Source organism: Hypomesus transpacificus, unplaced genomic scaffold (genome assembly GCF_021917145.1).
Source record: "Hypomesus transpacificus isolate Combined female unplaced genomic scaffold, fHypTra1 scaffold_254, whole genome shotgun sequence".
NCBI lineage: Eukaryota > Metazoa > Chordata > Actinopteri > Osmeriformes > Osmeridae > Hypomesus > Hypomesus transpacificus.
In genome coordinates, this window is record NW_025813781.1 from 13,248 (window position 1) to 37,956 (window position 24,709).

Below are 24,709 nucleotides of genomic sequence, written 5' to 3' on the forward strand. Positions count from 1 at the left end.
ATTCTTTCTTGACCTCGCTCTCGCTCGCCTAGGGGCTCCTCTCTCTGTCTCTCTCCCTCTCGCTTTGTCTCTCGTACGCTCGTCGGGCAGAACTCGGCGACTGTGTCTTGCGTTGGTGCCCCCCCGCTGCGGAGGCCTGTCTCCTCCGTGGTTCCCAATTTAGAAAGTCCTCCCTGGTTCCAAATGAAATACCTGGAGAACAAAGGAGAGGGGAACACATAAATCCGGCCTTGTAACAACAACAACACTCTGGTTGATCTCTCTTGATCCCAGGGATGAGCTACCGCTTCCTCCCCTTGGGAATCCCTCGTGATGGATTTATACTCTCAGCCGCCCGGCTGGGTCCAGCCTACCTTAACGGTTAAAGGGACGACGCGATTCCACCTGCTGTGCCGTGCAGACAGGGCGGCGGGATCAACTTGGCTCTGTGAGTCATTGGGTAAAGAGTGAAGCAGCGCACGGCGATGGCGGAAATCGGTTCGGTTTTAATAGGCCACGGAATGGGCTGTCTGTGTAGGTGCGTGTGTTGGCGTTGTCATTCCAGTGAGTCGTGCTGAGACAGGGCAGGCTAGCAGGGAGGAAGACAGACAGGCAGGAAAACAGACAGGCAGCCAGGCAGACGGGAGGGATAACACAATGGCAGGTATGAAGGCTGTCAGATAGGTAGGCTGGGCAGGCTGGAAGAGTGGCAGACAGGCAGGCATGCATGGAGGGAGAAAGGAGGGAGGGAGGTGGGAGGGAGGCATCATAGACAATAAGACACTCACTGATTTTCCCGAACGGCGTCGTTCGTTCAGCCACCATCAAAAGAGGACGTGATTCAAATCAAATGAAAACATGTCTGACCTTTGCAGTTATATATCATAGCCTCTAGGTTCTTGTCTTCTTCCCCCTGGAAACCCAGCCGACGGTGGGTGAGCTTGGTCTTGTTCTCTCTCGCCCCATTTACTGTCTCAGTTCACTTCTTATGGGGCTGAGTGAGTAAGTTCCTTCATGGCATAGCTGCCCAATCAAAGCCCTGGAATTATCTGGTTATTTTCCTATTGCATCAACCTGAAAAGGAAAATATGCAACTGGATACTTTTAATCAACTTCAGCTGATTGTGTTTACCTGTCATGTCTTAAAGCATAGCCAGACCTACTTTTCACTCTCCTGGAAATTCTTGATTGAGAATATGCCACTGGCATTCAAATAATCGTCCCCAACAAATTTGAAGTCTGTTACAGTACTGAATGTGTTTCAAACGTTCTGTATTGCAAGACAAAATCTGAGTTAAAAACACTGTTTGAAGCCAAACATTTTAAAAACAAAATACAACAAAACAGTGTAAGGGTCTGACCTGTCAATAACTCTGATTCACACTGAACTGAATGACCTTTGCAGAGCTTTAGTGGGTATGCTGGACAAACAGACTGTTTTCAGCGAGAGAAATGTTTGCCTCCAAAAACACTGCCAAACCATACAGCAGCACCATGACGGAGAGGGAGCCTAAAGAGGCTTTTAAAGGCGTGGTTGAGTGGACAATCTAAAACGAACACATGGCATATGATTTTAAGCAAAGTATAGAAAACATAACAAATCTAAAACGATTTGAGAATCCTATTTTGATAATTAATTAGCCTAATTTAGGCATATGGCAGCGCAGCGATAGACCGAAAATACGTTTGCGTTTTCAGTAGGCTGTACTTTTTGACCCAGCTCCCCCGTAGTTGTTAAAGCGTGTCCTAGCAACCGGAGACTGCTGGCAATCGCGAGGTCGTTTCCATAGCAACTCACAAACGGATTCCTTGCTAAAAGGTTAGCTAGCTACCTAGTTAGCAAGTAGGAGTTATTTGTTCTAGCAACAAATACAAAACACTTTTGGACATACTGGGTAAGTTTACGAACTAATGAGTAAGGAACTAACTTTTGAGATGCATGCTACTGTAGATATGAAATCAATTAACTAAAACATTAGAAACACTGGCGTGTGCTAAATTTGAAAGACACATCCGATGGCCACGTTAGCCAGCTAGCTAATAATACTAAAGTAGACAATCTAATTGGAAGCTTGACTTGTAACTATCAAACATGCAGTTTGTCAGCAGGTGACGTCTTGTCATGGGGGTTGCACTGACCAGAGCAGCACAGTGGACGACAGCAAGTTCAGGGTCTGTCAAACTGGAGAGCACCCCAATGAACGAGTCCTTGCTGAAAGACATCCTGAGCTTTGTGGAACAGTTCAGCTCTAGACACCCCCGGGAGGCAAATCATGTGTTCAAGGAGCCTTTGCAGTGGAACAGCTCGTTAGAGGCATCTGATTTCAAAACAGAGTACACCATCCGGTAATCATCATGCGGACTTGTGTGCTTTGCAATGGTTCTCGGGATGCTGTCATTGTGTCCACAAGTAACTACTGCAAGACTGATGTGTATAACATAATTTCCATTAAACTTCAGTTAAACATATTAGCTTTCAGCATTCAATTGCTAAGTACTTTCTCTGTACTATTTGCACGTTATTCATTTTTTTTAGCATAACATACTTAAAAGTGCTTTCGATTTAACTGATAAAAATGACTCACTATCTCCCATACAACTTATAGACATAAGATGAAAACACAGGAAAACACAGCTTTTCAAGAATGATACCTGTGCTGCTATTATGCTGTAACATCAGGGTTTTGAATACGTGTTATCATTCCTTCCGCAGTGGACACGAAGTGGAGTCCCTGGAGAAGGACAAGGACGGACGTCCTCTCTTGCAGCTCTCTCCTCCCTCCATCTCCGTGTGCAGCTTTGGGCAGCTTTCTAGAATAGTCCAGTTGGCCAATGATAAGGGGCTGAAGGAGGTCAGAGCTGGTTTAGAAGGTAAAAGCATGGAACCACAAAAAAAAACAAAAAAAAAACAGGATAAGACGTGAATACCATTTGCATCTTAAGTAGTCCGTGTTTTCTGACTACCAAAAGCCACAGGCACGATGTGTTTGTCGTCCTCGTTATCGTATGCTTTCACTTAATAGACAGACAGCATTGTGTTCACTATTCGACAAGAGGGTGTACTGTAAGTAAATCGGTCACTGGGAAAGCTAAATATAATCAACCCAAATATTTGAGTCTGTGTGTCAAGGAATTTGGGTGATGAATTTACAGAACTTACAGAATTTCAAAACAATCTTGTTACTGTCAATTGCCACACATGACCAGACTCTCACAGTGTTTGCCATTCCTCCCACCAGCCAACAGAAAACCCCTGGTGAAGATCCTCGGCGAGAGCTTGGCCGCCGTGGCGGCTGAGGACTCCTCTGTTCCCCTGGAGAAGGTGGACAAAGGGCACCAGGCCCAGGAGACCGGGGTCATGCTGCTCTCCCTGCTCCGCCAGCTGGACACTCAGCTCCTCCGCGGCTCCCTGGAACACGTCTCCCAGTGGGTAGCGCCGCTTCCCTCTCCCTCCTCTCATTTACATTCATATTTAGTCATTTAGCAGACGCTCTTATCCAGAGCGACTTACAGTAAGTACAGGGACATTCCCCCCGAGGCAAGTAGGGTGAAGTGCCTTGCCCAAGGACGCGACGTCATTTGACTTGTCCGGGAATCGAACTGGCAACCTTCTGATTACTAGCCCGATTCCCTAACCACTCAGCCGCCTGACTCCTCTCCCTCGGTGTTGCACCAGTTCTTCCATAATATATCAATCTTCCCCCTCGCTCCTCTCCTATGCGTGGCGCACGGGGGCCCTGGGCACATGAAGGGCTCTGATTGGAAGCAGGTTCCCCCGGGAGACGGAGGAGGCGGACGAGTGAGATGAATCGTCTGTTTGTTCTGTTTTGTTTTTCCCCCCGTCTTTTCCCCTCGCACAGGGAGGCTGGACTCGGCCCCGCCGCCGCCGTTAAGAAGGATGTCGAGCTGTTGAAACGCTTCTGCAGTGGAGGAAAGAAAAGGGTGTTGAAGTCTGTTCAATACACATCAGGTTTGAGTTATCTTCACATTTTACTCTCGGTTGCAAGAAAGCGATTGCTATTAGGCCTAATGCTGGGTACACCGAGAATATAAAAATGTCTGTGTTGTACCCCCGCAAAACATGGAAGTCATTACATCTGTCAGATTTCAGTTTTCTGAGACATCAATCACTTGCTTCGTTCGCCTCAATGCAGTAGATTTACATTGCCTTCATAATTAACCGTCAAGGGGGAAGAGCCCTCCACACCCCATAGTGATAAATGTAGCCTTTTGAGAAATGTGTCCCAGTACACCAAGGGCAAATTGAAACCTTCTATACAAATATGCTCATTCTCTGACCTGAGATATCGGGGACGATTTCAACTTTGGCGGTTTGTCACAGGGCAGCCTGTTTTTGAGAGGATGATTTATAAGTCAGCGAAAAATCACCCCGCTTCTAACCTGGGCTGTCTTCAGGAACCTGCACTGTGAGGAGGAACAATCTGTCATTCTCCCTGGCAGCAAGGCCTCTCGCCCTGATTTCTCCCTCTCTCTGCGCGATGCTACTGCACTCTTTGAACCCGTGGAACTTTATTTCCCCCCCCCCTTTCTTTCCTGTCTCCTTCTCCTCCCTACGAGGGAAAAAAAAGCAATAGAAATTGCGATGTGACCTGATTTCGTATCGTGCGCTCGCTTAATGATGGAATCCCATCGCTCACGGTCTGTAGATACGGTCAAATTCCTCTGTGATTCTGGCCTGAGAGTCCGTCTTTTTCTCTGTGTGTGTGTGTGTGTGTGTGTGTGTGTGTAGACTATGAGTTCACCAACGGCTGGCGCGCCCCCCCCTGGAGACAGGTGCATGGGGAGATCTGCTACCTCCTCATCGCGCCCTGCGACACGGAGCCTCTGCACGTGACCTGTGGCACGACCGGAGTCTTCCTCAACGGGGTGAGGATGTGGGAGAGGACTCGACGCTGTTCCTCACTGTATACAATGTTGACGAGTCGTTTTGCGGACCAGTGGAAAGTAGCGTTTGGCAAGCAAGGAAGTGGAAGTCGCTGAGCCTATGCTATGAGAGCGGGTTCAAACAACCGGATTCGGTTTCTTCACACGTAACTGTGTAAATGTAACAGTGCAGCTGACATGGCTAACAAACATCAAAATGGGAAATACCAGGGCGACATAAACAATGCTTTTTTAATGGGCTTTAGCTAATGACGGCCCTGAAGTTTCCAAAACATTTGGTAAGTGTCACTGAAAAGTGAATCACTTCACCTAGGCCTTCAGCCGCATGGATGGATTCCAAATTTGGCCTTGGTTGAATGTTTAGAGCTACCCACGAACTTCAACGTGTGCGCAATTAATCATAAGAGAACATTTTGCCTGCCACGGCATCTCTCACCTTCTCAGTCATGGACTAGCCGAGGCTTCCTGTCTCGCTGTTTCTTCACCTGGAAACCGTTCCGTTTGGGACAGACATACAGTCTGAAACCGTTTTTTAAAATTTTTTATGTGCAGTAGTCCACGGCATTGAATCAGATAAAGGTACAGCTCGAGATAAGGTGGTCGAAGATATTGGTAGTGTGGCGGCTTTGGGACCTCATTGGTTCGGAATCTCCCCGTGACATCATGTGAATCGGCACTGATCTTTCCTTCTCTTTACAGGGTATAAAGCGGGAAGGAGAGGAGAATGCTTATGACAGAAGCAGTGACGTGTATAAGGACCTCGTAACTCTTCTGAGAAGCCGCTCTCCCCATTTTGCTGAGAACATTAACACGCAGGTACAGTAAAGTCCGCCTCACCGCTACCATTGGCTGCTCAAAACAAAGGCCGTCCTTCTCCGCATGAGCAACCTTTGACCTTTCAAAATAGCAGCAATAGACGACAGTAAACGAGGAGGACATTCCCCGTGTCCGACAACTGCAATTGCTGTTCTCTTTAAAAGCCTCCTTTGCCGGTGGTGGTGGAACAAAAAATGATGCGTTTAACTGATTATGGATGACACAGCGTTACGTACGGGCGAGTGAGTAAGGATTGTGAAATCAGTGTCTGTTCTCGTCCGCACATGTGAGCTAGTGTCTGGTTGTCACATAAAGAAAACTCTCTGAAGCCGTGCATCACTGGCCAGTATTCCAGAACCCGGTCTGAAAAACAACCCAGTTACTTTCTCACACACACACCAACACACACACTCACATGCGCACACACACACACAGTCATGTGTGCTTTGAAACATCAGTGATTCATTCAGTAGTGCTGTTTCCTGCTTAAGTGATTTGATGAATTAACAAATCACTCAAATAATGGCTTCAAGATGTAGGGGGAAAATGTGTGTATCATTCGAAAAACTTTTTTCCCTGTATTATTTTTGGGGTATTTTCACCCAAGTTTCTTACACTATAAAGTCTGGAGGGAGTCAGTCAATAGCAGCAGTGTTACCTTATGTCCTGATTTGTTTCGTTAAAAACTTGGTGAGGCCTTTTCGCAACACAACGTTTCAACCTTTTGTGTGCTGCCCATTGATAGTGCGTAAGTCTGCTCTAATGCACTGTCATCAAAATGAGATTCAATTGAGACGTGTTCTTTTATGTTTGGCAAAGATTGATATTTTAAAAGGATTAAGAGAACACATCAGAATAATATGGTGTAAATAAGTTACGCAGATTGTTATAAGATGATGCCGCAGACCCCAGACACCAGTGCGAACAGAACTAGCTCGTGTTGGTGATTCCAGCACAAAATTACAACAACACTTTTACAGGTCAGGGTAAAATTGGTCCCCATAGAGGATTTTCCATCCATATGTTAGAACGTTACCGGGACATGAACTGCCCCTGGTATCCATAAGGCGACTCATTTTTACAAAATAAGCCTCGTAGCTTTCGGACAGATTGTGGCTGGTCAGTGTGTGCCGCAGCCGCACAGTGGAGGCGATCGAACCCAGGCTGGCACAGAGAGAGATGGGTTTGGAGTGGGGGGGAGGGGGTAAGTGAAGGCTTTATTAACCTGATGAGTAGTGCCAGGCTCAGCCGTGTAAAAGCCGGACATCCAGGCTTTAATGTTTTACGAGTCCCGTGTGAGGAGCCGTGCCCTGAGTCGAGCTGTCTGAAGATGATGGACAGAGGCCGTAAAAAAGCTACTGTGAGCGGGTTTCGCTGAATCGCAAATCACGTCCCAGGTTCTCCTTTGTGTCTCCCCTTTCTCCTTTGAAGTTACTGTGTCGGACATAGCATGTAGTGGGGATGTACAATAGCGTTCTTTGTTGAATCACGGTATATCCCCCCCCCACACACACACCCCACTGCCCCAAAGACATTCGTTGCGTACATTTGGGGAATTGCGAAGGAGTCAACGCGGCGAACCGCTGATGTTGTACGTGAACCCGATCGCTGAACACAGACATTGTGACTGATTGCAATGCAATGGTGCAAGGAGGCCTCCAGTGCACAATGTTATGCTAACCTCTCAGGCATTCGATAAGACTCGTGCTCGTGGATCCAAATCCCTTTTGAGTGGCCTCCGAAAGGAGTTGCTGCGCTGTCAGGTCAGGTACACCAAATCAGTGGTCTAATTCAACATGAGCACGGCAGGTCACAGCCAAAAACAATACAGCGCCTATCTCTGAATTGATCTGTTGTTGTCCATCGGGAGGAAATAGGCCTACAACAGTTTTTTTTCTCTTCCGTGTTTTATTAAATCAGACATTTTCAATCGAATAAGCAAAACAGCCGGAGTGGAAGAGATTTGAATCAGAGGAGGCAGACTCAACATCTCAGTTGAAGTGTTGGAGTGACACAGACATGCGTGATTAGAAATTGGACTTGCTTTCGCGTTTGGATGCACGAAACAGGTTCTAAAATCCGAGCTCTGTTCTTTAGGATTGGTGTCATTCAGATCTTTCAATGAGTATAACATTCCCCACTGTTGTACAATAGCTGCTTTACTTCTCCATAACTGACAGCTACAGATTTGCTGCACTTCAGATTTTCCATCTCTGTGAATCCAGTAATTAGATACTAGTCAGCCTAAGCACATGTATATATTTGGAGTTTTAGTCCCGGCAAGGGTTTGGAATAAGACAAATGGGAGACATACAGTCGAGTGCCAATCATTGAAAGTCCCCCGTCGTAAAAAATGTTTGTTGTCGAGAAATATGAGGAAATCTGCAGAGCTGCTGGACGGGTCTGAAGCCTGGGAGCTGTCTCTGTACTAGGCCTGGGCTTTGTGCAGTAGCGTTGCCATCTGTTCTGGAAGGTTCTGTCCTGCGTTAAAACTTGTGATTTGTCAGGTAGATTTGGAAAAGGGGGGGGAGTTGGACACCAACAAACTGACTGGCGTAGGAGGACTCAATTGGCCCACTTTGCTCCAACAGCAGGTCACTCCTGGTTTTACGACAAACAAGCCTTTGTAAAGTGACCAAACCTGCTGGGCATTCGTCTGTGTGAACACCCCATGCTAATTCCTTTTCCCTGCCCCTAAAGCAAAAAAAAATACAAAATAATAAAACGGAGCTTATAGAGACCGTTGACGGTCCAAGCAATTTTTTACCCAAACAGGTGTCTGTGATTAAAAACGTTCCTGCCTGCAAACCATTCATATGTGTTTTGTTGGCATTCTTACGCAGGTAGTAAAGTTGGGAATGAGACCTTCAAAAACGTGAAAAATCATCTCTGAATAATAGTGACACAAAGGCTCTAGTCTCTCTGTGCCAAGCTGCAAGGTTTTAGCACGAGGAATGTAAAGAAACAATAAACTTTTGATATTGTTCAGCCAATTAATGGGGGGGGGGGGGGGTTGGGGGTCGGTTGGGGATATAGGGAAAGTGTTATTCTGTTCACCCCCCACCCAATAAAGGCCGATTTGTTAGTCTGCCATATTCCCGTTGAGAGAGGCGGCTTTCATAAACAACAGTTACTGATACCGTTTCAGAGGCCTGATTCGTTTTAACGTGTATCTTCTCAGACTGAGAGAGTAGACACCCTCTCAGTCACCAGTGTGTGATGTGTCCCTCATAGAAAGACCAAAGAGGCAACATGTCAGATGTAGTGTGGAAAATATGCCTTATGACTTAAAAGAAAAACGAAAGGACCGAGGACCTTTTGTTAAAAAGAACAATCATTTAGAGGAAGAACTTTTTAACGACCCAAGTCCATATAATTTTTTACGACCCAAATTTATTGTATATTTCACTGCTAGCATTTCGGTGCAAATTGAGAGAGGTCCTTTTTTCTTCACTTCTTTCCCTATTCTTTTTCTCTCTTATTTTTATTTTTTTACCTCAACAGGACTTTGCAGTTCAAGAAGAACCTCCGTCAACACAACAGACCCAACATGTGGAATCGGTTGACGCGGAGGAACAAGGCCAACCCCAGAGGTCTTACGAGCATCAGGAAAAGAATGTGCATGAGAAGGGGAGACAACAGCTTTCGCCGAACAAGCCAGGCGGCAAAAAGAAATTAGAACCATCTTTGAAATGGAAGAATCTCGGCCTCTCCCCGCCTCATGAGTATGTGATAATTCCACTCCCTGGATGTCTTTTGAAATATCGCGACGCCACCACGCACCGTGCGGGACCGGCCTCTCTCCGGGGCCCAGTAGACGAGCTTTTAAGACTGGGGTTGACGCTCGAGTCCAGAGCTGTCCGTCTGTTCGCTGTGTCTCCTCCACATCGTGCCAGCAGTCACACACTATAAAGAGATGGTTATATACGGCTTGTAAATTTGAGGGGAAAGCACAAATATTCCTGATTATACGGCGATCAAAGTTAATGGCTGTGTTCACTGCCCGAAAAGGAGCCCTCCGCTCGATTACGGGCAGACGTCTTGGGGAGAGGTCTCCCAGAACAAGGCAGTGATCCGTCGCACATGGGCTTCGATTGAGAAATAGATTGAGCAGGATCTGATCTGTTGCAGCTGTACCTTATGAGAAGTGTCCCCCAATTGAGCAGTCACTGGCCCACGATAAAAGTGTCTAAACGGCTATAAAGCCCACGAATCCCTCTCACCCCCGCGATTTGAGGTTGTAGCAATGCGCAGATAAATAACTCTTTTTTCGCCATAGATAAAAGGGGGAGGGGAGATCATGCCTCTTCATTTTCGGGGTCGTTACAGGGAAGGCGAAAACAAGAAATCCAAGAAGAGCGCGGGCCTGGAGATGTCGGAAGAGGCGTCGACCCGACCCGAGAGCAAGAAGAAAGCCAACTTCTCGCTGGCTTCCTCTCCGGGTCGCCAGTCCTCTCAGAAAAGGTACGTCCCTGCTGGGTTAAGGCCTCGCACTCCCTGGCCGGGCCACTAGACCCTGCTCAGAGAGACCACGTCCTAGTAGCAGCAGCGCACTGCAGGCCGTGTCTGCTGAAGTCACTGAAAGGTCTGGCACGGCTCTGTCACCCTTGGCGATATTTTCAGTGGAAACTGATAATAATCTTTTTATGGGAGCCAATGTATAGTCTGATGTTCACTTTTCCCTCTGCCTGGGCCCACTCCTAACAGCGCAGGTCTCCAGCTGTCCCCATAACAGGGACTGCCAGTGTATACAGGCAGCTATTAAACTCACTGGGTTGCTTCTAGCCACTGTACACTGACAGCTTTCCTAAGCGGCCCGGTTCAACGCGGCACTGATACAGCCATGGACCTTCGGGAGCCTTTTTCACCGAAGCCATTAGCTGGCTGCGTCCGCCTCGCGGACCTTGTGACCGCTTCGTCGAGGCCTGCTTCTGTGTTTCTCCCCGCACTTTGCTGCCTGGGAAACCGAACCGGGCCATATCGGCGGACTTCCTCTGATAATGGGCTCCCCTGGAAATGCCATCTGCGTCCACGGGAACTCTCTCCCCACGGCCCCATTTGAACGTGTACCAAATTTCATTGCTCCGCGGTGCGCGGTCTTCATGATAGTTATTCGAGTGGCCGTGCCGACTTTCAAGAGGCCATCTGCATTTGTGTTTGCATGTAGTGGATGGCCTGGACAGACTCAGGCCCGGGATGATGAAGACTCCAGTCCCCCTTTCTTCCTCTCTTAATCCCTGCTGCTTGCAGTCGGAGGAAGTTTGAACCCGACACTTTAGCCGGAGTTCAGAGCCATTATGGGACCTCGTCGAGCCTAACCTCTAAGGTTTCTCGAAGGAGCGGTAGATCCGCACAGCGACAACCAATCGTGTTTTGATACGCGTGCCTTTTGCATATTTGCGGGGTCGGTCACGTGCACGTGGGTCATCAACAGCACTGTGTCGAACACGCGGGTTCACACTACCACACAGTGCGTCGCTAGTCCCCGAGTACATATTTGGTTCTCAAGTGTCGACACGTTTGAAATGAAAGTGTGTTGTGTGCGAAGTAGCTCTCTGTGTCTCCGGTGTGCGCAGCAAGACCCACGGAGGAGGCCAGGGCACGGAGGACTTCAGCGAGAGCTCGTCGGAGAGCGAGGAGGACGAGGAGCAGCCGGAGCGACGTCCGGAGAGCAACACAGACCTGCCCTCCGAGTACTGGCAGATTCAGAAGCTCGTCAAGTACCTCAAGGTACAGTAAAGCCGACCGGGCCCTGAAGCTCGCACCGCCGGGCTGGCATCCAGCCCCAGAAGTAGTGTTCCTGTTTGAAAACATGTTGGACGGCGATGGGGGGGGGGGGGGAAGGGGGAGGGGGGGGGGGGGGGGGGGGAAGGGGGAGGGGGGGGGGGGTTCAGGCAGTCCACAAGCGGCAGGAAACAGTAAAATCCCCAGTTCTTTTCCTGTGATCCATACAGGAATTTCGAAGCCGACCTGAGTCAATATTCCCAAACTTCAAAAGATACCCGTCATTTGAAGGAGTAGAGTAACTCTCTCGATAATATGTCCTATTTTATATAGGAATCGTGAATTTATAATAGCTGACAGTCGGACAGTATATTTCGTCGTTATGATCTTGACATCATTCCACCCCGTCTTCCCCGCAGCCGTCCCATCCTCTCAGGTCGTCCGGCGATGCGAATGTCGTGTCAGACGAAATAACCTCGACCAAACTCCCGTTTTAAAGCCTCGCTTTGTTGTCGGATATTTATTGATGCGGTTGGCCTGGCTGGTGGATTCCTGGTTTCTGACACGCACACGCGCACACACACACACACACGTGTTATGAAGACCTGTGTGATGGCTGGGGGACGGCAGCAGCAGCAGCTGTACGCGGCGTTCACCCGCACCGCAGAGCGTGGAGGGAAACGCTCCCCTGAAAGGTCTGACAGATGCATATGGGGAATATTAATGTGTCAAAACACGACAGAAGGGAAGGAGAGAGAGCAGAGAGAGAGAGAGAGAGAGAGAGAGAGAGAGAGAGAGAGAGAGAGAGAGAGAGAGAGAGAGAGAGAGAGAGAGAGAGAGAGAGCAGAGAGAGAGAGCAGAGAAACACCCCGGGCCCAGACAGACCAGGAATACCTCCCTCATCTGCCTGATCCAAAAGACCGCTCATCTCCTGGTCGGCCGATCCTGATTCGTTTATTTGGACTGGTGCATTGATGCCGTTTAGGCCCCTGCCCGACTCGATGTTACAGCCGTCACTCAATCTGACATTCATTATGGATAGTCATGCTTTGCCAATCTGGCTCTGCCCTTGATAGATAATGATGTGTAATGTAGAGGATAGCCCGTAGAGCCCATTTAGAAAGGCAGAATGTGGACAAGCTAGGACGCTCATAGTAGATCTTTTTGAGACTATTTTAGGCCTATGCTTAGTTGGACAGAGTTAGAGATTATTATTGTTTTCGTTTGTACAATGTTTGTGTGTGTGCTGGGTGCTATGCTTCTTTATTTTCTATGGTAAAGCCAAAATCATTAGATATTAGGTTAGGATTTGGTCATTCCAAGATTTGGCCTGGCCGATGTCTAACACTACTGGAGTCGGAGTTTAACTAGGATCATTGACAGGACAGCCAGGGCAAAGTCTTGTTAGGAAAACACTCCCCAAGTTCAGCTCAAGGTAGATATTTTTAGCTTAACAAAACACCAAGGTAATGAAAGAAAATTTCCTCCTAGAAAAGAAGTTATACCTTTCCAAAAACGGCAATAAGAGGTAAACGATATAGCCAAAAGGAGAGGCAATTTCAGATAAAGAAACGTTACATTGGAATTAGGTTTGTATACAGTATTTAATACTTTTCAGGAGTGAAGGCGGGCTAGGCCTAAGGGTTGTCCTGTTCAGCCTTACCAAGATACAGTTGTAACCTTGACTTCCAGACCTCTATCTGTCTGGAAACCACACAGAGCAGTTATTTATGGGGTTTGTCCAGTAGTCATTTTATAATATCATTACCATCAGAAGCTTAAACCAACCCCGGGCCAAGTTAAATATCTGTTTTATTTTAGGAGTAAGACATTTTTCCCCCGGTCGTATATACACAGACATTTGTATTGCAGGAAGATTAAGAGACTTTCATAAAGCAACACATGAATGATCTGCTTTGTGTTTCAAGGATTATTTATGTTAGGATATTTACACAGAGTGCTAATATGTTTGCCTGCATAGGCTGTAGGCCACATGCATGTCTGACATGAATTTGTGTGTGCCTTCGCATCCGGTGGGCCATTGACAGAAACTTCTCAAATGCTACACTGGAGACTTGTAGGCTACAACATGTAAACATACCTTCTTTTTTTCCCCCAACATAGGTGGCTTTAGGTTATATTTAGACGCGAGATATGAAAGGAATGCATTAACAAGTCGAGTGGGCGAACTGCGTCCGCTGTGTACAGTAGAGAGGATTGAGGAACACACTGCGTACAGTACAGACCACATCATTGCCATTACCATCCACAATAGGTTACCCTGTGTTGTTTTACAAGCAGAAAGCTGACTGCCTCATTAGCTTGAATTAGTTATATATGCCAAGTATGGCAACTTTACAGCGTTGCATACAATGTTATTTCACCAAAGCTGCTACCAATTACCCCTGTCTGCTGTTTTTGATCATTCACAGGTGAGAATGTTCAGACGTTCAAATCACATCATCAAATTAGCGAGATTGGTATATTTAGCGTATGCACATGTCATATTAACATATCTAATCTTTTGGGGGTTTTAAAACTATTTTAGAAAGAGCACGTCGTGAAGGAATAACATGTAGGAGCAAGGTGAGAAGGTGCTTTAGTGGCTCGATTCTCCCATTCATATCGGTTTACCCATGTTGAAGTTGCTCTCCCTCTGCTGGTCGATGTGAGGAACCACAGGTCCCTAGGTTCAGAGAAGCCCCTTTTCCTCATCATTGAACCCAAAAACATATCTCTCCAATACCAAAGCCTAACACAAGGTTTAATTCTGAGTGCGTCAATGGAAAGTTTATATTGTAAAAACACTTTCAGAACTAGATTCCCTTAAACATATCAAATGTGATTATTTCGGGACCTTAAAGTGTTTAGCAATTTTCCCTCTCAACCATGAATTTGGAGACCCATTCGTAGAGAAAGTTTAAGCTCTTTTCCAAAAGCAAAAACTGAAAGTTTGACTTTGGAAGTTGTAACATACGTCTAGACGGCAAAATGTTTTACAGAAAGTGGCATATTTCAATACAAATAAGTTAATATTATTTTAGGGACAAAACATTCAAAGAGTTTGGATTTGTAACACTAGCTTTATTATTTCACTAGCAAATCCTCCGGTTTTACTTTATAGAAGATCTAATGTCAAATACGAAGTAATAGAGAGCGACCAATCATTCTTTCCCTATTCGTTACCCATAATGGACTTGGCTTGGATCTCGACTTTTTTGTACCCTGCTCTGTCTAAATGGGATCCAGAAAGGCAGTAAAGTAGAAACCACATGCATCCTCCAGCACAGCCAAGCTGGTCGCTTCTTTCTTACACTAAGGTTGAGGAACACAGGCAGTGGCCCTTGTACACATGTCCCTAGTCCAGCACACGCACACACACACACACACACACACACACACAAACACATTCTCACACACGCACACACACTGACATACACACTCACAAACACATACACACATACTGACACATGCTCACACAGTGCATACACACACACACACGCACATAACACACACACACACACAAAGTGAGTACGTGCACGCACACCCATACTATACGTGCACACACACACACACACTCTGGTGCAGGGGTCTGGGTCAGCGATGAACCCTGTCTGGCTCGGGCATGGTTAGCTGGGTGATTTATGTGCAGGGAGTGGCACAGGCAGGACAGCCTTGATCTGTGGAGCAGAGCGAGGCCGCTCCAGAGCTTGGATCCAGGTTATTAAGGAAGAGGAGGAGCCCCAGTCATGACTGCTGAAGGGCTCTCCTAACTAGAGGCTGTAGAAAAGGAGACAAACCCTCTTAAAACATCTTTAAGTGGCTGATATCAATGACACACGTTTAAACAGGATCCCTTCAAATTGTTCTAAATCCGTGATTTTTTTATGTTTTATTTTATTTGATCTGTAATTGTATCAGGAGAGTGGACAAATCATCTGCGTGCTCACCTTATTTTACTATTGAATTGGCTGATGAATGTGTATTCCCCTCTCCTGCATGTCTGGTGTGAATTCCTCGGTGAGTCTAACACATAAATCCCTTTTATGGGATCTGCACTTGTTGGGGGATTCTCCAATAGGCCTTGAGAGGGGCTGCTTGGCTGTGTCTGCATTAACAGACATGTTTGGGAGTACATGTTGTCTGATAAATTGACGATTGACTTCATTTACCAGATCTGGAGAGGATTTATGGATCCCCCTTCTCATAGTTTCCTTGCTTTGTAACGTGTGATTTTTCACGATATTTTTCCCCTGGATGTGATTTAGCGGGGACATTTCGTCAGTGCTATCGTTATTTCCAGATCCTCCGGGTAGCGGACGTCTTAAGCGCTAGGTCTTTAGCCTAATGAAGCAGAAACGGCTCGTAAGGCATCCTTCACCTGGGTTTAGCTGCCTAAACAAAACACAGAACCCCGCAGCACGCTTTCCTCCATCCTGACACGTGGAGGTTTGTCCTGTATAGTCTATGGCTCATTGAAAGTTCCTTATTATTGGGGTTATGCAGTCCCGCTCTTGGGATTTGTCTTTCTGTGTGTGTGTGTGTGTGTGTGTGTGTGTGTGTGTGTGTTACTCCCCGGGATTTTTTGGGGGTAGGTTTAAAAGCTTGGTTGGTCCACTTTTTACTGCAGTATCTGTTCTTCCATTCTTACTGTAGTATATGTCCCATTCAGGACCTTAAACTCCACTTTTACTGGAGCATCTGTCTGGAGCTGAGTCAGAGATCTCCTCCATAAAAGGCTGTCAGATGTTGTCGATGTTTTAAAGAATGTCCACACGCCACTGCCCTCGAGAAGAAAGCTGACGAAAATGGAAGCATGTGATCCTTTTCCGAGGCATCGCGGTCGGCCTCTGTTTTGATAAGGTACGATCCGAACCCTATCGAATCCTTTGAAGAGCGCGCACGGTGCCGACGAAAGGAGCGGCGGATCTTCTGCTGCGAACGGGCGAATGGTTCCTATTTAGGCCCGACGTCATGATACTGTATGGAGAACACATGTGCCCGTCACCCCATAAGGCACGTACGAATCCTCCTTTTCGGGGGCGATTCGATCCGACCCTGCTCTCCTTTCCAGCCTCGTCGACAGCCCCTCTGATACAGCCGGGTCGGGGAGCGAACACAGAGCCGTACAGAGCATTCAAATCACGATCCGGAATCATCCGGCTCTCGGTGGAGGTGTCATTCACACAAATAAGTGTTTATGTAAGATGTCTTCCATGTGGGTGGAATCATATGCTGGTGATAGTCCTGAGTCTGGGATGTTTATGGAATGTGCAACTCATAAAAGCAGGGCTGAACTGCCCTAGAATTCACCGAAAGCAAGTCTCTATCTGTGGTTAATTTAAACAAGATTGGGGGAAAAAAGAGTGGGATTCGATTGTTCACTTGCCAGAAGATTTGGAGTTCAGTATCCAGTTTCACGTTTCAAAGTCATGTAACACATCTAATATTATAGCAGCTCACTGTTGTATTTTCTACCCCGTTGAACTTCTGTTTCCATCTGGCCTTATTTAAATGTTTTGGGGCAATTTACGTTTTATTTCGAGACATTAAAAACACTGCTAGGATATGCGATATTAAAATTTCCTCACTAATATATATATATATATATATATACACGTATATACAGGACCAGTCAAAAGTTTGGACACATTTTCCCTTTAAGATATGTCCAAACTTTTGACTATATATATATATATATAAATAATATATATATATATAAATAGCTTAAGAGTGTTTTGCTATCTTTGTTTAGTGAGGAGAAAGCAACATAAAAGTGCAGGCACACACACACACACCCATCAAATGTAGCACTCGTAAACAGGTTTGCATGGTCTCAACACTGCCAGACGTCATGTCAGTTTGACCACATATCACCTGTTTTAAATCTTCAGCCTATGTTGTTTTGTATATGTACAGATCGTATTTAAGAGGCAATAAAAACAAGTTGGTTCAATTTCCTGTCCCACATCATGTTTAGGAACTTAACGAAATCAAAGAAACAATTCTTACCCAGACCACTTGTTTACTTAGAAGTAGTCACTAAGTTGCTAATTGTGGGGAAGCTGAACCTAGAATATTACAGGCCTATGTGTATATAGCAACTGTCAAAACAAGTCTTTTTTGAAAATTGCCAACTCATTATTATCCTCCGCATCTCAACGATGGTGTTCTTTTCATCTCTAAATGAGGTCAGTGTCTATGGGTCTCTGGTCTCACTCAAGTAGCCAGATTGCGGCAGCTCCACAAGCGAATCACTTCTCTCCACCAGTGTTTACCGTCCCAAAGCTAAGCTCCCACCGAGCGCTGGTAAACAAAACAACCCTGGCAGGAGTGGTTGGTGGGAGGGAGGGAGACTTCTGTTGTCCTCCTTCACTTTCCCCTAAATGTCTATTTAATTCCTCTCTCTGTCTGCCTGCCGTTCTCATTCATTCGTGCTGGGTATTATTATTTCAGGGAGGCAACCAGACGGCCACTGTGATTGCTCTGTGCTCCATGAGGGACTTTAATTTAGCGCAGGAGACGTGCCAACTTGCCATCCGGGACGTAGGTGGCCTTGAAGTCCTCATTAACTTGCTGGATACCGAAGAAATCAAATGCAAAGTGAGTAGCCCCTGCCAAATCTGGGACCTGGATGCCCCCAATGCTTCATCAGAGCCCCCCTGCTCCATGTGTGCCAGCCTGCGTTTCAGCAGCAGAACTGAGAGAGAGAGAGAGAGACAGTGAGAGAGTGTGAGAGAGTGTGAGAGAGAACATTCGAGAACGTCTCAGACTATTTTTAGGTGGAGGACATTTGGCCACTCGTTGCTGTTTGGTTCTCCTCTCACAGATGTTTACCTCATGTTGGCATTAGATTGTTGTTTTTCTTTTTTCTCTTCCCCTTCTTTTCTCCTTGAGATAGGCTTAAGTCACTTGTTTTTATTTTTCGCATGAGGGAGCTTTCGGGGGGGAAGGTATTTGTTGACTCATCTGCCTGTGTTATATTAGATTGGCTCTCTGAAGATCCTGAAGGAGATCAGTCGTAACTCTCAGATCCGGAGGGCGATCGCTGACCTGGGGGGCTTGCAGACCATGGTGAAGATCCTCGACTCCCCAGACAAGGATCTCAAGTGCCTGGCGGCCGAAACCATCGCCAACGTGGCCAAGTTCAGGAGAGCCAGGAGGACCGTGAGACAGTATGGAGGCATCAAGAGACTGGTGAGGCTGTGTGTGTGCGCGTATGTGTGTGTAATGTGTGTGGACACACGGTGCATAACAAGGTCCTATGCATGCTACCCTACACTCGTTCTCCACAAAACAAACAGAAAGCAACTGCCTGCCCAGCCCATCTACCTTCTGTTTCCATATGCTGGGTTGCCAGATTGGACCGGCGTGCAACCCCCCTTCCCCCCCCCCATTTCCCCAGGTCTCACATCACAACATCAAAGTCAGTCCAGGGGAAAACAGATAGAATGTCACCGACATCCCCAGCCCAGCATTTATGTTTATTGACAGAGCGACCTGTGATTAAAGCCCCTCTCCTTGTATATTTTCCCCCAAGTCCAAATCGGATGTGCTCACACGCACGTCTTTGCAGCTAGGCAGATTCATTTCACGCCAAACTGCAGACCACCTTTGAACCGCCTCGCGCGTGGTGGAATAGCTCTCCTGGCCCCGTGTGTCACCAACCAGAGACTGAGGGCCAACTCACTGACGGACATGCCCCATGCACCCTGGAACGTGCACGCACACCTGTCCTCCCCCTTCCAGCCACGCCCGCTGCTCCGCCTCAAGGTCCCCTCCGATCCTGTGGCCCGATGAGGCGCTTAGCCCCATCCAACGGCGTGCTTCAGTCATTGGCTGATTCACAGGAAACGCCGACCCATGAAAGCAAGCTTTCTTTTTTTCCCGATTTTTTTGACAATATTCTCGCGATGCTTCATCGAGATACCCGTTGGACGCTCGTGAAAACGAAACCCTTCCGGGGGGGGAAGCCCGTGAATCCACGCGTGTCCGTTCATGCATGCGTCTGCTATGTGCCGTGTGTGTGTGTGTGTGTGTGTGTGGGTACACATGTGTCATTGCTGTGTGAGTATGTGCTTACACGTTTGTTTGTCTATGTGTGTGTGTCTGTGTGTGTCTCCTGTGAGTGTGTGTGTGTGTGTGTGGGTGTACACGTGTGTCTCTGTGTCTGTGTGTGTGTGTCTGTGTGTGTTTGTGTGTGTGTACACGTGTATCTATGTGCGTCTCTACACGTGTGTCTCTGTGTGTGCGTGCGTGTGTCTGCGTGTACACCTGTGTCTCTCTCTCTCTGTGTGTGTGTGTGTCCAGGTGGAGCTGCTGGACTGCGTGGCGGACCAGGCGGCGCTGACGGGGGAGCAGGACAAGGAGGTGGAGGTGGCTCGCTGCGGGGCGCTGGCCCTGTGGAGCTGCAGCAAGAGCACCAGGAACAAGGAGGCCATCCGCCGGGCCGGGGGAGTCCCCCTGCTGGCGCGCCTGCTCAAGTCCCCCCACGAGGACATGCTCGTCCCCGTGGTGGGCACCCTGCAGGAGTGCGCCTCCGAGGTCAGGAGCGTGTGCGTGCGTGTGGGAGTGTGTGTCAAGTCGTGAAACTGCGTCTCCTAGCGACAGTACCCGAGGTCCGCTGTGCGTTGGGACCACTGTGTGATTGAAAGCCTTGACGCCGACCCCCCCCTCCCTTCTGCCACCCGTGTGTCCTGTGATTTCCCCCCCATGTAGAGAAGCTACAGGGTGGCCATTCAGACCGAGGGCATGATCGAGGACCTGGTCCAAAACCTCAACTGCGAGAACCACGAGTTGCAGATGCACTGCGCCAGTGCCATCTTCAAGGTACGGTTCGGACCTTCCGCCGCGAGCTCGCGCGGAGAAATCTCCTCGTGTTTCTCCCCCACCACCCCCACACTCCCTACACGCCACACTCCTCACCGCACTCGAGCCCAGACTCGTCAGGACATGTTCTGCCCCTGTCTGCCCCCCCCCCCCCCTCCCTACCCCCAGTGTGCGGAGGACAAGCGTACCCGGGACCTGGTGCGTCAGTACGAGGGCCTGCAGCCCCTGGTGACTCTGCTGGCCGAGGCCAGCAACAAGCAGCTCCTGGCCGCCACCACCGGAGCCATCTGGAAGTGCTCCATCAGTCCAGAGAACGTGGCTAAGTATGCCCCACACGAGGGGCCCCCGCCGGGCCTCCCGTCATTAGGATCACCACCCCCCTCATTTTCGCGCGGCGCCCTGCTCTGGGCAACACCCAACCCCCCTTTCCCCCCCAGCCCCTGTACACACACACTTACCCTAACACACTCACGCTCGGAGGCAAAGCAGCACCACCGGTCAGCACAAGGCAAAGTGTGCTGGTTGGAGGTGAAGGGTGGGTGGGGTGTGGGAGGGGTGTGTGGGGGGGGGGTGAGGGAGCTGGCCAACCCAACTTCTCGTGTATTAGAGAGCCATGCTTATGTGTTTGCTATTAGTGGTACAGGATTAGTCTGACTTTGACAAATCACTTGCAGGAGAGCAGCTCGTTCATCTAATGAGGCTCATTTCTGAAGAGGGTTCATGGCGATTCAGCGTTTTGGACCCCTTTCCCCTTCCCGTGCCCCGGCAAGTGATTGGAAAGAATCCATCCGATGCCTCTAGCGTGGTCTGGCTCTACCACGGTTTGAGGTGTTTCGTTGTCACGAAAAGCCCCGCGTCGGAGGGTTGAGATGAATTGGAGTGCGCGGGGGTCTTTGAGCGAGCGTCACCCGCGCTTTTTACAGGCTCCATCGTCGGTCGACGACCGTGTCTCACTTTTTCCGCTCGCGGGCGTTGTCGTATCTCGTCCTTGTCGTCGCGTCTGGTCGAAGTGATTATTTGGCCGAAAATGTTACGTTTTTGTACGGATTCTATTAGCTCTGATCTTTTATGTGACTCTTTGGAAGACGAATGCCATATTTTCCACTGTTAACAAAAGATGAAGTCGAGTGTTGATTTTACACACACACCACTCACGCGTTTGTCAAGGCCGTTCATCCGTTAGTATTGAATGCGGGCAAGAGGACCAAATCACTCCATCTTGAAATGACTACACTATCCCCTAAGCAAGCTAACAGACTCTTAAATCATTTGTCGTGTACACGATGCCGACGTTTGTTTTGCTGTCATTTAGTAGTTAGACATTTCTGGATTGGTTCCCTGCTTGAGTTTGTGGCTGATTACTTTTTTTTTTTTAAGCCGGCAATTTTCCCTCCATAAATATTACCCCCAAGAACTGTTCTGGCAGCTCTCAATCAATGCAAAGGTACTTCCTTGAAAAAAAATAATGTAGACATTCTTTTTCTCTGTCTCAGACTCCAACAGAAATTCATTTAAGGCCACAGTTAGCTTCATAATAAATTCAAGCCTGTTTTTCTAAATACAAGCCAACACTGATAAGAAAGTGTTTTATATTTTGATCATGAAAACGTCTTTTGAGGTTCAGGGTTTTATGACAATGTTAGATATGTGTGGAAAGATCTGACTCACAAATCCCTGTAGAATTAAGAATGCAGAGGCATTCTAAAAATAATAAACCAGTAGCACTCACACCGGTCTCTCAACACATCATATTTCATAACTGACAGGATGATATCCTACATTTAGAGTCTAAGTTAAGTCTTCCCAATTGGAAGCAAGTGCCTGTTGCCATATTCCATTCAACTAAAGATCCTATTGCAGAACTTTGCCAATAACTTCTCTGTGAAACAGGTGGACAGATCACCATCCCTCCTGCCAAGTTCATAAGGGATAACTATGGTATGTTGCTATAAACAGTTTAGTTTAGCACAAAATAAAGTTTCTGCCAACCTGTCACATGACAGACCCTGGGTGCTTTTCCAGGGTACAAAGTGAACGTTGCAGTCTGTTTCTCAGTCTCTGGCTACCAAACAAGCCTTCATATTCAGTCCAGTTATGAGGGAAAAAAAGCACCCAAAAAACAACAGAAAAAAATGGCGATTGGGAACCAATTCAGGTTGGCAAGGCGATAAAACAAGTTAACTACACTGGCCATGAGTAATGTGGCACCTCAGTACACTTGCTCCCATTATGGGCCCTGGGCCTTAGTGTAATTACTCCAAACACTGTTGCTATGCGGAAAGGCAATCATAATAATATTCATGCTAATAGTAGCAATGATAATAATGGTATCTATAATCGCATGTAAAGTTAACCGCAAGTGCTGTCGCTTCATTTACAAAGACCAAAGCACATGGACCCTAGCACCCTTTTTAGACTCATTAAGGAAGGTGGCGGGGAGACAGAGAGGTTGAGGCAAAACAACAAAAGGTTTTCTAAGTGAGGGAACCACGAGGCCGTAACACCGTTAGAATGTTCCCATTTAACGGTTCCCTTCGAATGCACGCTGCGCCTTTGTTTCGTGTTTTGGAACGTGCAGGCGGGTGGGTGTGAACGAAGGTGAAAGTTGGCGGCGGTTGCAAGCAGCATGATGCTGCGCGAGTGTTTTAATGCGGACTTACATTTGTGAGTGGGAATGGTTTTCAACTCCCCACCCCCCCCCCCCCCCCCCCCCCCCCCCACAATTTTTTTTTCTCCTAAAGCCTCCAAGGGTTATTTGAACAACATATAAAAATTTCAAGGTCAGGCAAAGGCTTGGAAATAAAATGACCGAACCATTACTGTCAAATAGCTGCAAACGGTAATAGGAGGGTTTCAGCGAAAGCTGTCCAGGGCGCGTGTTCATTTCAGAATCAATCACATGCCGGGTGGTGTTTTGAGACGAAAATCATTTTGGAACATATTTTACAGCAGCAGTAATGAGGGAGGAGAAGCCCGTGAACAAATCAAACAGCCCTTGCGGCCGGTAGCAGACAGCGTACATTTGTGTGAGTGATCTTTGACATGGCCTATAGAATGTCTGTACGGGCCTGAATGGCAGGGAGGAGACCTCCACTAAACACCAGAAGGAGCATGTGTTAGCTATTTGCCTGATTAATGATGCATCCGAATGAGAAATGATCGATGGCCAAAAACTAGAACAACATTCATAACCTAACTGTGTTTATCTCAAACTCGCATTGTTTCAAATCTCCTGTGATTTCCCCTGAACTCGCACTACGAGACATTACAGACTGGCGTAGCGTTGTAAACCTGTTTAGAAATGTCTCATTCACTTCGAATGGTGAACATTGTTCAGTGTGGATTTGAAAGCAGATTTATGAATGCACTAATATGTAACCTTGTGAACCCATACTGTAGGTGTTATGCTCTCACTCGTGAGCTGTGTAAGAGCTTAGCTCTTTGTAACAAAGAATGAGGGAATAACTGGCAATGGAAAGTCAGTGTTGCCAACTCTCGGACTGTATTTGCCAAGACAATAATGTTTGGGGTCAAGATTGCGGGCCTCGCTTCCAATAACTGACTATCCATTGCTTTTCGCCTTTTTTTTAATCCGCTCCAGCCCATGATGAGCAAACCCATAATGACATATCGTAAAGATAGTTCTCCTTACCTCACGTTCGCTCGCGCTACAGAGCAGCAGCTACTCATTACCCGCCTTCTCTCTTTGTTTTGAAGTCGGCTATAGTTTTGGGGTTGTAAGTTATTAGGAGCCACGTAACAGTCTCCTTCCCTTCACGGTCACTGGTGAGCTTCGCGGAGGGTCTTCTCCAGGAGTATCTGGAATGTTTTTTTGTTTTTTTTACACTCCTTACATCCCCTTGGAAAAAAATTGCCTAAATTGTAACATCGGGGTTCCGAACGCCGATGAAATGGGTTACTGTAGCCGAGGACTTGGAAGAGGATGGAGGAGGACAATCAATCACAAGCTGTGCTGCACAGTAGCCTCTCTGTGGCTCTTGTGTCTTTAGACGAGCTCTAATAAGCCTCCGTTTGTGAGGAGCTCAGTGTTTGCAGTAAGGTCCTGGCGGCTCTCTGTCAGGTTTCTCTCGCCGGCATAATTATGCGCGCTGAGGTCGGCTTAACATAAATAGACATCATCAGAAGTTATGGGTGCAATTTGCGAGGGAATTTTACTGTAAGCCGGTGTGTGATAAGCTTCCCGTTGTAGGGGCCTGTACTGGATGAACAACATTGTTTTTCTTTATTGTATACGGTTGAATTCAGTTTTGACGGCCTGTCCGGTTCGTTACTGTTATACTTGCAAGACTAGGCTGTGTTTTGGTGGATCTTGACCAAAACCATATGACCTTGGACACTTTCTACAATAGCCTGAAGGCCTGTGTTGCCAGCAACCGTAACTGTGAATAAAAACAGTCGTAGAACTTAACCGTACATCAGAGGTTTGTCGAGGCTT

The 24,709-nt window shown here is 47.4% G+C and overlaps 1 protein-coding gene across 1 annotated transcript in view; it reads left to right on the forward strand.

The window, feature by feature from the left end:
- The first annotated feature begins 2,017 nt into the window (after positions 1–2,017).
- odad2 (outer dynein arm docking complex subunit 2) overlaps positions 2,018–24,709 on the forward strand; it is a 38,691-nt gene continuing 15,999 nt past the window's right edge. The window contains exons 1-14 of the mRNA XM_047014506.1: positions 2,018–2,325; positions 2,693–2,850; positions 3,219–3,405; positions 3,840–3,949; positions 4,730–4,866; positions 5,584–5,700; positions 9,205–9,425; positions 10,030–10,164; positions 11,277–11,430; positions 17,881–18,027; positions 18,412–18,621; positions 19,735–19,968; positions 20,143–20,253; positions 20,422–20,576. Of these exons, the coding sequence (XP_046870462.1) occupies positions 2,102–2,325; positions 2,693–2,850; positions 3,219–3,405; positions 3,840–3,949; positions 4,730–4,866; positions 5,584–5,700; positions 9,205–9,425; positions 10,030–10,164; positions 11,277–11,430; positions 17,881–18,027; positions 18,412–18,621; positions 19,735–19,968; positions 20,143–20,253; positions 20,422–20,576 (2,300 nt within the window). The 5' untranslated portion in view covers positions 2,018–2,101. The remainder of the gene's footprint in view (positions 2,326–2,692; positions 2,851–3,218; positions 3,406–3,839; positions 3,950–4,729; positions 4,867–5,583; positions 5,701–9,204; positions 9,426–10,029; positions 10,165–11,276; positions 11,431–17,880; positions 18,028–18,411; positions 18,622–19,734; positions 19,969–20,142; positions 20,254–20,421; positions 20,577–24,709) is intronic.